Source organism: Cetorhinus maximus, chromosome 19, assembly GCF_964194155.1.
Source record: "Cetorhinus maximus chromosome 19, sCetMax3.hap1.1, whole genome shotgun sequence".
NCBI classification, from domain to species: domain Eukaryota; kingdom Metazoa; phylum Chordata; class Chondrichthyes; order Lamniformes; family Cetorhinidae; genus Cetorhinus; species Cetorhinus maximus.
In genome coordinates, this window is record NC_135897.1 from 29,438,952 (window position 1) to 29,453,728 (window position 14,777).

The 14,777-nt window shown below is 41.5% G+C and overlaps 1 protein-coding gene across 1 annotated transcript in view; it reads right to left on the reverse strand.

Moving 5' to 3' along the window:
- Positions 1-1,085: 1,085 nt before the first annotated feature.
- LOC144693709 (opsin-3-like) overlaps positions 1,086-14,777 on the reverse strand; it is a 96,667-nt gene continuing 82,975 nt past the window's right edge. Inside the window, exon 4 of the mRNA XM_078563633.1 lies at positions 1,086-5,029. Coding sequence (XP_078419759.1) covers positions 4,745-5,029 — 285 coding nt within the window. The 3' untranslated portion in view covers positions 1,086-4,744. The remainder of the gene's footprint in view (positions 5,030-14,777) is intronic.

The following is a 14,777-nucleotide window of genomic DNA, read 5'->3' on the forward strand; positions in this document are numbered from 1 at the left end:
GACTGGGGCTTGATTAGTTCTGGAACACAAAACTTCAGTGCTATAGCCAGAAAGCTGGCAGGTTTTGCAGTATCCAGTGCTTTCAGCCATTTCTTGATATCATGTGGAGTGAATCAAATTGGCTGAAGACTGGCATCTATGACGCTAGGGACCTCCAAAGGAGGCCGAGATGGCACTTCTAGCTGAAGTTAGTTGCAAATGCTTCAGCCTTGCCTTTTGCACTGATGTGCTGGGCTCCCATCATTGAGGATGGGACATTTGTGGAGCCTCCTCCTGCAGTAAGTAGTTTATTTTCCACCACCATCCATGACTGAATGTGGCAGGATTGCAGAGCTTAGATCTGATAGGTTGGTTGTGGAATCACTTAGCTCTGCCTATCACTTGCTGCTTATGCTGTTTGTCACGCAAGTAACCCTGTGCTGTAGCTTTACCAGGCTGATGCACAACTACTGCATTTTTTATAATGCAATTCAGAAGGGCTAACAAAGCCATAAGTTTTATGTTTTAGTTTTAGTTGACGGGCAATATGATCGGCGCAGGCTTGGAGGGCCGAAGGGCCTGTTCCTGTGCTGTACTTTTCTTTGTTCTTTTCTTTGAATGGTATACCACATTTCCTTTTTTTTCTGTGTTGCAATCTCATGAGAGAGAGATCCAGCATTGGGCCAGCCACATTGGTTGTCTGGTTCTCTGACATCTGTTCAGAGGACAAATTGTTTTCACAACACAATCAGTTCACAATAAAATTACTTGCTGCACCTGAATTTTGACATTGAGCCCAGTCAACTGCAGCAAGAATCACACTTAATATATTTAACTTCATCATAGTTTATCAATATGGCAATCTAAACCAATTCAGACATCATTTTAATAAAACTTGCTTGACAAGACAAAATATCCTTTACAACTTCTTTAAGTCACAACAATAAGTGGATATGTGCTTATATTTTTAACATTAGCACTTCATACCATGATCAGACAGTAACACTTAATTATATTGTGCTTTGAACTTCAAAGCCACTCTATTGATTCTGCCTGAAAATTAGTCAATTCCTAACATATTTTCTGAGATGCAAACCGACCCAGCAATAAATATTAAAGCTCAGATCTATTATGAAGTTTGCATTAAAATAATCTCTTCACTCTCTGTTAACTCAGTGGACTGTATTTGGCTTCACTGCTTCATCTAAGCTTTGAATTGCTGGAATTCAGCTTTTAATTTAAGAAAGACATTTAGAAGATCAGGTCTGCTAAAGCTAACATCAATAAAAGTTCAATTACATACCATTTAACACCACCTTGAAAACAATTGAATGGATGTTGTTTTACAGTAGACAATCAAAACATTTTTTATAATGCAATTCAGAAGGGCTAACAAAGCCATAAGAATGAAGCATATTAAAATATAAATGTTTTCACTATGACATTTTGTCACATACACATTTTAACAAGCTGAAAGCATTGTAACAAGATGACTAATTTGAACATCTGATTATCTTTCGATGCAATGCCATTAGGTTGGTGAATTGGTAATGTATGCAAACACAGTAAATGCACTATTAGTCTATTGTTGTGGTCATTTTATCCTTCAGCAGGTAATGAGGAAATTCCTCCCCACAAGGGACTCAGTGACTTATTCTGTGAATATCTAAGGCATACCGCCCAGGAAAGTCTACGTTTAAATTCTTTTTTTTTTGCTAAATTACTGTTAGGGTGGTAAGGTTACTACAATTGGGCCCGGTGGCCACGAGAAGAGGAAAGAATAAATGGCCAGGGTTTTATCTTTGATTGCTATTCTTAAGTCTTTGCTGGAAGTGCATGGTTCGATGTCAGGTAACCTGCCAGCACTCATAGACAAACATGACATACGGATTATAGCCACTTTAGATATTGTTGTTTGTGGAAGCACACGCCAGCAGGGAGTCACCATTCGGGGGAAATTTGGTCCTGGTTCTTGGTTTACCTTTATGAAAAGGTTACCAGAATTACTGATGGTTGGGCTTAACAAATAAAATACCTTTCTTGTGCCTAAATCAGAATTTGAAGATGTGACTGGACTTGAAGCTGTCAAAGCCAAGACTTTAACTGTGTGCAAGTGGAGCAGAGAAAGAAATTATGGTGATACAGAGCTAAAGTCAATCTTCAGCTGCCCTTATCTCTACTGATGTTTAAAATTGGACAGAGCCCTTCCCTGGACCCCAACCCCTCACCATGTTTCTGTGAATAAATGCACTGAGTGTTGTGATGCTGAGCCATACAGGCAGGGAATATTCTAGGTTTGATCTCTGGTATGATCACAATCTGCTGATTTCAGCTGCTAAAATTATCCTCAGCAATCTGGAGCTATGGAAAGAATAGCTCATCGCCTGCAGTGTATTCACCTGTTTATTTTAATACTCAAGCAGTCAATGTAAAGACATTAGTGGCTGATGGCAACCATGATTTTTTTTCGCAGTTTCATGTATTATCTATGGAGCTTGTCTACATTTATACTTGGGGTGGGGGTTGTGGAGGACACCCTGTTCAGAACATTCACAATACATTAAACCAAAAGATAGGATTTTTAAAATTCCAAATGGATTAAGTTCACAGTGTTTATAATCACATATATGAACTTGTTTATCATCTGTTTACCCTTTGATTTATTTAGCTCTCATTTATGACTGTAACAATGATGTTTAAATATTGATTATTTATAAATAAGAACTGAAGTGAAAAGCAGATTAGAAAACTGCATGATTTCCAGGCAAGTTGAATTCAGATCATTTGCCAAGAGGAAAATGTAACTGAACCAGTTGGGAACATATGTTTTCCTTTTTAGTGGATTATGAAAAAAATACTGATTGTCATTTTCTTAAGCAAGTATAGTCACCTGTAGTTGAAGTGTATATGTAGTACTTATACTTATCCTGCACAACTACTTGTAAAAAATATAGCTTTAATGTAACAAGTTTTTATGTTGTGAGCAAAGTGACAACAGCCAGATAGTTTGCACATTGCCTTACATATCACATTTTGCCAGTGAGGATGGTAATAAGATCCCCATAGTTGCCCCTTATTTGAGGGTTTGATTTCAGTTTGCGGAACAGGGTCAGTTCTGCTTTTAATATACAATAGCAAACCAGCATTCCAATAGGAATACAACTCATTATCATCAATACAGAAATGTCAAAATAATTTTATCTGTTATTCTGTCTGTGTACAGGTACATGTTTTAAACAATTAGAAACTTATCTCAAGGTGCATGAATGCAAAACATAATTTGATTTCTCACCATCCATAGGCTGCCAGTTTCATGAAGGTTTTAACACATTTATTATTAATGAGTTAATGTCTTTGTTAAATTAGTAGATGGAGGAATTTCATGCAGACATGCCATGCGTTTATTCCTAATATTATAGAGTTCACATAACAAATAGAGATTAACACTGATGTGTGAATCACTAGCTATACTGTGGTCATTCCTGCAGGCAATTGTTTTTGTGTGTTTGTATATAACCTATTACAGAGGGGGACTGGGTAAAGAGATGAAAATAGTCTGAAGATTGTGAGTTGGAGTCAGGAAATGAAGAATAGAATTAAGAGACAGCCAAGTGCAAAGAAAGAGTATAAAAAACAAATAAAGCAGCAGATTAAAAAATTAACAATATTAACTGGAAAATAAAGAGAATGCAAGAGATAGAATGAGAAATAAACTTAAGGCAATGTTGGAAAGGAAGCACAATGAGATCAGATATGCAGAGGAAAAGAAAGCAGATTAATGAATGAATAAGAGAATGTGGTGGGGGGACAGGGACAAAGTGGAAGAAATGAGTATACATTAAAGATCATTTGTAAAAAAGAGAGTGAGGGATAGAGAGACAGACACACAGAGGAAAAATCCTCTGATCCTTGAAAACAGGCCTCATTACAGAGTGAGATTAGTCCAGACTATTGTTTCATGGATGATGGTATATACTCCTGCTGTTTTTGAGATGTTTCAAATTTGATCTTTTTATGATGTTGGTTTTCTTCAAAGGCCTCCAATAAAATATGTATCCTGATATTTTTATGAGCATTTGCTTTAACAACCTTATAAAGTTGCTTAAAATGGGTTGATGGATTCATTTAAACTGGGATATGGGGAAAATATCATTGTCCTTGAGCAGCTTTTATGATAGTTACATTAAGAGATACCACAGTAAGTGAAACAACATCAACACACAATATATTGGAGACCACTGTCCAAACACAGGGTGGAGGTTCTATAATAAAGCAAAATACTTTGGGTGCTGGAGATCTGAAATAAAAACAGAAAATGCTAGAAAAACTCAGCAAATCCGGCAGCATCTGTGGAGAGAGAGAAACGGAGTTAACATTGAGTCCAATATAACTCTTCTTCAGAACTGCCTGATAGAGGTTCTATAGTCTGTGACTTTTTCATTTATCTAATTTACCTTTTTGATAGTCTCTATTCTTATAACTTACTCCATGGTATTCTATTTTATAGAAAGTCAGGGTAATAAATTATATTTTGATTGAGCAACTTTGAAACAAGCAAAGTTTAACTTGGAATTGGACAGTCAGCTATGGCTCAGATCCTCAATGTCCAAGTTTCATTGGTCCATAAGGATATTTTTGCCCTCTGTACTTGGCAACTTCACACAAAAATCTATCTCATCCTGACTGCCGTTACAGGCAGCTTGGCTTTCCCCAGCTGTGGATTACTATAATTTTCAAAGGAAATTTGCTCCTTACAAAGCAATGGTTAAAATGGCATGGAGTTGCCATCAGAAGTTTCCATTGGGTCAGTGTAGCATACCACTAGAGCTACTGGTGGCTTTAAATCTTCACATGAAAGATCTTTGTCTGCATCTTCTTTAATGCTAGCAGATTGGTTTTTATTCACTGATGTGCGTTGAGCAATAGAGGCCTTTATGAAGCTGGTGTTGTCCTTTCTTCGATCATTCTTTGTACTCTTAGACAGACTTCTGGTGCTTAAACCAACGGGTGAATTCTGACAGATCAGCAGTGCTTTAAAGCATCTGTAGAACTAGACAGATTAAAATAAATGATCAGAACATCAAAGTAAACCTTCAGTACTTAGTAAAATTAGTGCTTTAGTGGCGACAGAGACTATGAAATAAATCAAATTTGGCCATCATATAAAGCCTGTGGCACAAGCTAAAATGTTAGTAAATGCATAAATCAAACCTTTAGCACTTCCTATTTTACCTTTTACATGAAAAACAGTGATTTCTAAGCTAATGCTTGTTTGATTTTCCAAGCTTTTGTGTTTACTTTTCTTCCCACTGAGGTCTGCCCATAGTGCAGAGAGAGACAGAGAGAGAGACAAAGAATGAGACAGAGAGAGAGAGAGAGAGACAGAGAGGGAGAGACCGAGAGAGACAGGGAGAGAGAGACAGAGAGAGAGAGAGAGAGAGAGACAGAGAGAAAGACAGAGAGAGAGAGACCGAGGGAGAGACTGACAGAGAGAGAGGGAGAGGGAGAGACAGAGAGAGAGAGAGAGTCACCGAAAGACAGAGACCTCTGCCCCACTCTACTTGACTGATTGGCGGCAGCTTCAGCCACTGGACTGCATGCTGTGCTCTCAGCTCAGGTGCAGGCATTCTCCTAACCCACACTGCAAAGCTGTGCCATTAGCTTGAACCATGATGGATACTGGTTCAACCCTTGATAAAGACATTGCAAGGGGCTCTAAGCTCCTCCACTAGTGACTGTGCCATGGCCACCTTTTGCAAGGGGATTGTACAACTTGCCAAGTTGGCCAATTGTTCTGCTGTCTCCGAAAACACACATGAATTTGCAGTCTGTGCCCCGGGTGTAAAGTTCTGGAGCATTTGGTGGCAGTTTCTTGCTGTTGTGTAGCTTGAGTGGGCAGGAAAGCTTCAGAGGCCCGACTCCAAGCATGTCAATGGAACTGCTGATGAACAGCCTCAGCTGCAGAAGAACGCTCACTTTTGACAAGTTTTTCCAAATGCGTGGCCACTTCCCTCACACCACACTCCCCCACCACATGTGCTTGTGTACTTCCTTCAGTCTGTGCTGCCTTGCACCCCCACCCCCCATGGCCTGACCTGCACTGGAGCCCTTGCCCCTGCACTGCAATGAAAGCCAGCCAGCAAAAAGTGACTTGCCTGTCACCTCTTCCTTGATGTCCTATGTGCAAGGTTGTGTGCACTCACCTCTGAGTTCCTCTGGAAATTCAGATCGCCAGGTGCACGCCCTTTAAAGGTTATCATGAAGCACGCTGTTCTGAAGTCACGTTGACGTGGGAAGTAAATTTGACGTGGGGGTGATGATTCTGGTGAGCAGGGCTTATAATGCGATGCTAAAGTATTGAAATTAGGTTCCTGGCGTGCAGCAGTGGGATATGCGGCCCACCATTGGCGGGTGGAGCAAACGATTGCACACTGATTTGACAACAGCGTGAAACCGATTTTTGGCCTTCTCACCATATTGTTCCCCCCCCACCAGCTCGCCATGACACCCTCCACCAACGGGACTGGACGATTCCGACCAGAGGTTGAAGTAATTTATGACTGAGTGTGATCACCAAAATCTGAGTAGATCGCTGAGGCAATTCGTAAGATCTGTCTCAGTTGTATCTGCCATTTACAGTGCAATTTATAGTTTTCTTCGGCCTAAAACCATGGAATCTTGAGGCTTCATTCTTTTGTAAATAAACGGGATTTTGTATTTTTTCATTTTTAAAAAAAAGTTACTGGTCTCTACTGAGACCATGTGAACATATCATCATCAATGGTGGTTTCAGCCCCACCACTGGCCATAGCTTCAGCCATGGCCGCTCCACTGATGGCACAGACTCCTCTATTCGGGTTAAGCCTATGCAGCCATAGTCCCCCACTGGTTACGTACTGCAGCTGGTGGTTGTGCACCATCATATCATGCAAAAGAGAGAAAAATAATTGTGGTGCAATGTGATTTGGGTACTGTCGCTATCATGATTGAAAAGTGGAAAGCGTGTGGAAACTGCGAGGCAGGGGTATGAGGCTTGCGAGCAGTGCTAAGCATGTGAGGGTGAAGTGCAGCTATGAATGTTAGGTATGAGTCATAACTGATAGAGAATTTAATTAGATGAGTGAAGGGCTGGGTGTTAATTAATCAGTTTGAGGCTACAGGTGCAGCTAGTTGGATGTGGCATTTGAAGATGAATTCATGAACCATGGATGCTTGTGTGAGCTCATTGGGCTTTTTGCAGCACTGCATACAGGTAGTTGGGGCCAGACTCCTGACACCGACCATCACAGCTATCTGCTCCTATTGCCTTCATAAAGTTTGGCTGAGGCTTCCTGGCCCCCTCTGAATGGATGACAGCTCTCCTCCTCTGGACTTCATGCACCAAGGCCGCATGAGCAGCGTTGGAAGAGCTTGCAGCCCACTCTCTGCCATGTTATCTTGTGTCTTTTTTTTTGCCTTTCCCATATCAAAAACACTTTTAGGAAAGACCTCCACCACCTGCTCCAGACAAAATATGTCTCCTCCTTAAGAGGTGCAGTCTAGCTTTAAGTAATGCAGCCTAGCTTGAACCCCTGCCTGCTTCTGATGATTCTTTCCCCTCTGTTCAGGAATGCAACCACTCGACAGCATGCTTAGCAATGACTGAATGCTGCAATCATTAAAATTGGTAGGCAGCACGAGGTGGCATGCTAGCAGAATTGGAAGCAATGGACGCGGGTTATACACTCATCGCTATCCCCGCACCCATTTTCGGGGGTTTTTTAATTTCGCAGCAATTGCTTTCAATCTTTAAATAAAGTTTAAAGACCCCCTACAAGAATACTTATTGACCCTGGGAAGCAGATCCAGTGAAACAAGTTCTCACTGGAATCAGCCTAACAGTAAATCTTTTTTTGAAGTCCTTTATCGGGAAGAAAAGGTCAGAGTTGCGTGCCGCTCACTGCTGCTCTCCTATGCTAGATGTGTTTCAGAATGACAGAGTGCCCGGGTTTGAGTGCTCTATTTGTATAAAATATGCACTTACTGTCAACATGCAAGTCATTAAAGACTGAACTGGCTGACAAGGCTAACATTGAAATTAAAGACTTGCAAAAGTTACCTGTCATCCACTCAAAAGATTAGACCTGAAAAAAATATAGTTTTGACATGCTACAGCAGTCGTGCTGTTACTAAATTAGTCAAATATCATGTAAACCTTATTGAGGAATCATTTATACAATCAGATATAATAATAATCCAGATTTTACAAAAAAAATAATGGTTAGGCTCAGAGCGCTCCCCGCTATTAAAGAGTAAATCATACAGCAACTTCCGGTAATTGAACAAGCACAGTTAAACCCGGAAATCAGGAAATTGCTGCCTGAGTTGCCTTGCTTCTCCAGAGGTTCTGCTAAAACAGTATCTCACTGAGAGACTCGACATTGACATGCATACAACATGTGAAGTCCTCATAAATCTACCCTAATTTAATCAATCTACCTGTTGTAGATGCCTAACAGTATTGGACTGAATGACCACTGCATGGTTGTTATGGAGACAAAGTCCCATTTTCACTTTGAGGACACCCTCCATTGTGTTGCCTTAAGAGCAGATCTAGCAGCTCAAAACTGGAAATCCATGGAGTAGCAGCAGAAATGAATTCTGCCACAATTGGTAACCTCATGGCACAGCATATTCCCACTCTATATTATCATGAAGACAGAGGATGAATTCTGGTTTACTGAGGAGTATAGGAGAGCATGCTAGGAGTATTGCCATGACTACCTAAAAATGATAAAAGCAAAATACTGCAGATGTTGGAAATCTGAAATAAAAACAGAAAATGCTGGAAAAAAAAAACTCAGCAGGTATGGCAGCATCCATGGAGAGGGAAACAGAGTTAATGTTTTGAGTCCATAGGAGTCTTCGTCAGAGCCTAAAAATGAGGTGCCAACATGGTGAAGGTACAACACAGGTCTACATGCATGCTAAACAGTGGAAGCAGTATGCTATATAAACAGGGCAAAAAAATCAGAACAACTTTTCAGCCCTGCCACTTCTGCAAATGGTGTTGGCCAATTAAACAACTTATGGGAGGTGAAGGTTCCATGAAAATCGCAGCCTTCATGGAGTTGGAGTCCAGCAAATCAATGCAAAAGACAAAGGTGAAGTGTTTCCAACCTTCTTCAAGGAGAAGTGTCAAGTGGATGGTTCATCTTGGTCTCCTCCTGAGGATGCAGTATCACAAATGCCAGTCTTTGATTGATTTGATTCACTCCCTGTGACATTAAGAAATGGCTGAGTGTATTGCATACAGCTGAGGTTATGAGCCTCAAAGAGACCTAGCTGTAGTGCTGAATGCTTGTGGTCCATAAGTAGCCATGTATCTAGCCAAGATGTTCCATGACAGCTACAACACTGGCATCTATCCAACAAAGTGGTAATTGCCCAGACATGTCCTGTGCACAAAAAGCAGGACAAACTCAATCCAACTAATTACCATCCCATCAGAAAACTCTGCAAGGTGATGGAAGGTGTCATTGACAGTGCTATTTAGTAGCGCTAACACATCAATAGCCTGCTCACTGATGCTCAGTTTAGCAGGACCATTCACCTCCAGGCCTCATTTCAGCCTTGGTCAAAACATGAAAAAAAGAGAGAAATTCAAGAGGCGAGGTGAGAGTGACAGCCCTTGACTGCATCAGCAGTCGCATCAAAGAAATCTAGCAAAATTGAAGTCAATGGAAATTGGAGAAAACTCTCCAATGGGTTCCTATTTAATGGAAAGGAAGATTTTTGTGGCTGTTGGATGCTCGTCATCTCAGCTCCAGGGCATGGCTGGAGGAGTTACTCAGGGCAATGTCCTAGGCCAAACATCGTTAACTGCTTCATCAATGACCTTTGTTCCAACATACAGTCAGAAGTGGGGATGTTCACTGATGGTTGCAGATTGTTAAGTCCTATTCAAGTGCTGGGCAATGACAATCTCCAACAAGAGGGTCTAACCATCACCACCTCTTTGACATTCAACAGCATTATAATCAAGGAATCACCCACTATCAACATTCTGGAGGTCATCCCTGACCAGCAACATAACTGGATCAGCCACATAAATGCTGTGAGTGCATGAAGAGGGCAAAGGCTGAGTATTCTGTGGAAAGTACCACATCTATTGATTCCCCTAGGCCTGTCCACCATCTGGAAGACACAAGTCAGGAGTGTGATGGAATACTTATGCACTTTGAGTGCAACTCCAAAAATACTCGAAGCTTGGCCAAATGTTTGTTTATATCCCATCCAAAACCTTAAACATTCATTCGCTTCACACCACGCTCTATGACTACTTCGTGACATCCACAGGATTTACTGTGGTAGCACATCAAGGCCTCTGCAAGCACCTTGCAAACCAGCAAACCATACCACATAGAAGAGCAAGGGCAGCAGTTGCATGGGAACACTGCCACCTGCGAGTTACCCTCCAAGTTAACACACCATCCTGACTTGAAAATATGACACGCCATTCCTACATTGTCACTGGATCAAAATCCTGAACTTCCTCCCTAACAGGACTGTGGGATTACCTACACCACACAGATTGCAGCAATTCAAGAAGGGGTCCCAGCATCAGCTTCTCAAGGGAAGTTAGAGGCGGGCAATAAATGCTGGCCTTCCAGCAATGCCCACATCCCATGATGGAATAAAAAAAAGTTAATGTACTTACATGCCATTTACACACTAAACTCACCAGAAAATATTAGGGCGAGTCCATTCCAATGTAAATAATATTTTTAATGGCATGATAACTCTTAATTACTTACCAAACAATCTCTTTGGTACAGACAATTAACTTTTACAAGTGTGGAATCTCATTCTTTCAGCTTTTAATTAAAGTTAGTGATTTAATATTAAAAGAATTTTAAGTTGCTTTACTTTTTCTTTCTGACACTCTTCCTCTCTTAATCCCATCTTTCTTTCCCTCTCTTTATTTCAATTTATGTACATGATCTTGCACTGATTTAAATATTCTAACTTATTCTGCTTCATACTCTGCATAGCTTCCTAACAATTCTTCATTCTGATTTATTGAGGAAATTTACAGTTGTTTTCTCTCTTCACACTGGTCCCAGATCCTCTTCAGAAGGTGCTACACCCAAATGATTTCCAGTCACTGCATGTTCCCATGCAAAATCCCATATAAAGTCTCTGGACAAGTGTAGGTGTAATGTATGGCTGGTGCAATTCATTCACTGCTGACTACAACACATTTGCCAATAAATAAACATTGCTTCCAAAAATTGATATTCCACTCAGCTAGCTACTGCTACAAATGAGACATTCAAGATACACTTTACTGATTATCAATATTGAGAATGTTAAGATTAATAAAGGTCTAACATCTCCACCATTACTAAAAAGAAGTTTACTAAAATTATTTTATAACATATAGAAGACAAGCTCTGTCAGTTATAATTGCTTCATACTCAGGTACGTCGCATGAGAAATCATAGTATTTCTGAATACACATCATCAGTGTGACAGTTAATCTTTTCCCTTTGTCATATTCAAGCTCTTCGCAATGACACATTCAATAATTTGTAGTGGAGAGAAATTTGTGTAAAACTATAGCCATTTATTGTTGGGTTCAGATTAATGCATGAGGGAGAAAGAATTTAGATGTAGGGCCTTTCACAAACTCAGGATGTCCCTAAATGCTCACGGCAAATGAAGTATTTTTGAACTATAGTCACTATTGTATTGGAGAAGATGAGATGCAGAGAAGTCTCAAAAATACAAATGAGATAAATGACCATTTTATCTATTTTAGATGTTGTTTGATGGATAACTGGTGGCCAAAACATCAGACAGTGCACTTGCTATTGTTTGAGTGCTGTTGTGGGTTCATTTATGTCCACCTGCGGGAGTGGCTGTGACCTTGGTTTAATCTCTCTTTCCATATAGGATAGTTTTATGTCAGGACAAAGAATCCTAGTACAGGTCAAGCATTGTTGATTTGCAGAGTGTTTCTTCCTGACTGTGTTCCAACAATGTGCATTAATCATACACTCAAAACAATGCTGGACCAAAAATATTACTTACAATGACAGTAGGTGAGAACTCACAATGTAATTCTCTGTCCTCCCTGGAGGTGATGGCTTGTATTACAGTTTGATTCTTTCCATGTAGGCTTCCAGTACCTTTCTCAACTGGCTATACTTCATATACTGAAGACAGTGAGCAGACCTTATTGAGAAGACACGGGTCTCTGCTGGGGAGCTGGCGAAAGCCCTGAGTCACCTCTTTTCGGGAAGGCCTGCTTTATAAGGTGCCGATCAAGCATTTGAGAGGCCAGTGGTGGGCCTTTCCCTAGAATCAAGACTCCCGGGGTGGAAGTCCCAATCAAATGCTGGCAGTTCTATTGACCAGCAGTGCCCCCAGGGAGGTGGTGGCTGCTGCTGGTACCCCAAGAGGCCTCGGATCATCACTGGATCCCAGGTTAGAGGTGAGTGATGACGGGATGGCGGGAGTCACAGTGTGAGGGCTGCGGGAGAGGGAGGTCGGCAGCAAGGGCAGGCGGTTGGCTCTCAGTGGGCCCCCCCCTTCCCATGCTGGGTCTCTCAATCAGGCATTGAGCACCTTTGAACAAGGGATCTCCACCTGGAAGCCTGCAAGTTTGCTTGTCGTGCTCCCCATCTGATGAGACCCTGCCCGTAACTGGGATAATACTAGCAGTAGTGGGATGAGACTGTTAAGTGGGTATCAATTGATCACTTAAGGGCTTCAATTGGCGACAGAGCGAGAAGGCCATCCCCGGGATTTGCCGCCACAGACTTAATCGCTATAGAGGCAGGAAGGCAGCGGGGTTGCCTTAAGGAGAATATTGCAGTGTTGGAGAGGGAGGGGATGTCCCAAAGGATCAAGGACAGAATCTATTTGATTAGAGTTAACATAGAAACTAGGAGCAGGAGTGGGCCATTCGTCCCTTCAAGCCTGCTCCACCATTCAATATGATCATGGCTGATCCTCTATCTCAACGCCATATTCCCACTTTCTCTCCATACCCCTTGATGCCCCTAATATCCAAAAAATTATCAATTTATTTCTTGAATATACTCAGTGACCCGACCTCCACAGCCTTTTGTGGTAGAGAATTCCACAGGTTGACCACCCTCTGAGTGAAGGCATTTTTCCTCATCTCAGTCCTAAATGGCCTGCCCCGTATCCTGAGACTGTGACCCCCTGGTTCCAGACACCCCAACCAGGGGAAACATCCTCCCTGTATCTAGTTTGTCTAGCCCAGTTAGAATTTTATATGTTTCAATCAGATCCCCTCTCATTCTTCTAAACCCTAGTGAATACTGGCTCAGTCGAACCAATTTCTCCTCATACGACAGTCCTGCCATTCCCGGTATCAGCCGAGTGAACCTTCGCTGCACTCCCTGCCTGATTCAATGCACCCTCCACCACCAAACACGCCATGGGGGAGGGCACAAGATTTCACCCGATGTATGTCAGCAGATATTTATTATTCACTGGTCCATCCCAAACCTGATCCTGTTCAGGATTCCCGTTCCAGTTCAAATCAATGAACAGTGATTGGGAGAGGGAATCCGGCCTTCTGCAGCTTAACTGCATTTTTAAAAAATGCTCTCTTCCTGGTCCATAAAACTTAAAAGAGATTGTTAACCCCAAGGTGCTACAAGAATGACCTTTCATTGCAAATATATTGTTTGGCCTCTATCCACTGCTTTTCATCTCATATATTAATTTCTATTTGATCCTGAGCTGAGCTTCCAATCTCATATCCTGCCCGTCTCGAAGGCAGCCCAATTTCACCTCGGCAACATCACCTGTCTTCACCCTTACCTCAGCTTATCTGCTGCTGAAACCCTCAACCTTGGCTTTGTTACATCTAAATTCAACTATTCCAAGTCTCTCTTGGCCAACCTTTCACCTTGCATGTTCCACAAATTGGAGAAAAAAAACACTCGAATTTATTTGTGCTTTTCACGACCACCGGACATCTCAAAGTTCTTTACAACCAATGAAATGCTTTTGAACTGTTATCACTCTTGTAATGTAGATGGCGTTGTAGTGGTAATGTCACTGGGCTAGTAAGCGAGGGGGCCCAGGTCTGGAGCACTCTTGAAGTCGCAGGGTCAAATCCCACCACGTCAGCTGGTGGAATTTGTATTTGATTAATTAATAGATCTGGAAATGCAAGCTAGTCTTAGTAATGGTGCCATGAAACTATCATCAACTGTCATTAAAAGAAAATCCCATCTAGTTCTCCGATGCCCCTTTAGGGAAGGAAATCTGCCCTCATTAACTGGTCTGGCCTACATGTAACTCCAGATGCAAAGCGACGTGTTTGACTCTTAACTGCACCCTGAAATGGCTTAGCAAGCCACTCAGTTCCAGGGCAATTAGAGATTGGCAATAAATGCTGGCCTTGCCAATGACACCCACATCCCATGACAAGAATGAAGAAAAAGCACATCCAAAAGTCCATTGCCTGTATCCTATTCACACCAAATCCTGTTCAAACATTATCCTACCCAACATTTACTTCAATGTTTCAATTTTTAAAATTGCATGCTATTTTCAAAACCTCCATTGGCCTTGCCCTCCCAATTGCTATTTCTTCCTAAAGCCCTACAATCCTCTGAGATATCTGCACTCCTCCAATTCTGGCTCCTTGCTCATCTCTGATTTTAATTACTCCACCATTTGTGGCTGTGACTTCAGCTGCTTAGCCCCTAAGCTCTGGACTTCCCTCGCTATACCTCTTCACATCATTATTTCTCCTTTAAGACAGCCCT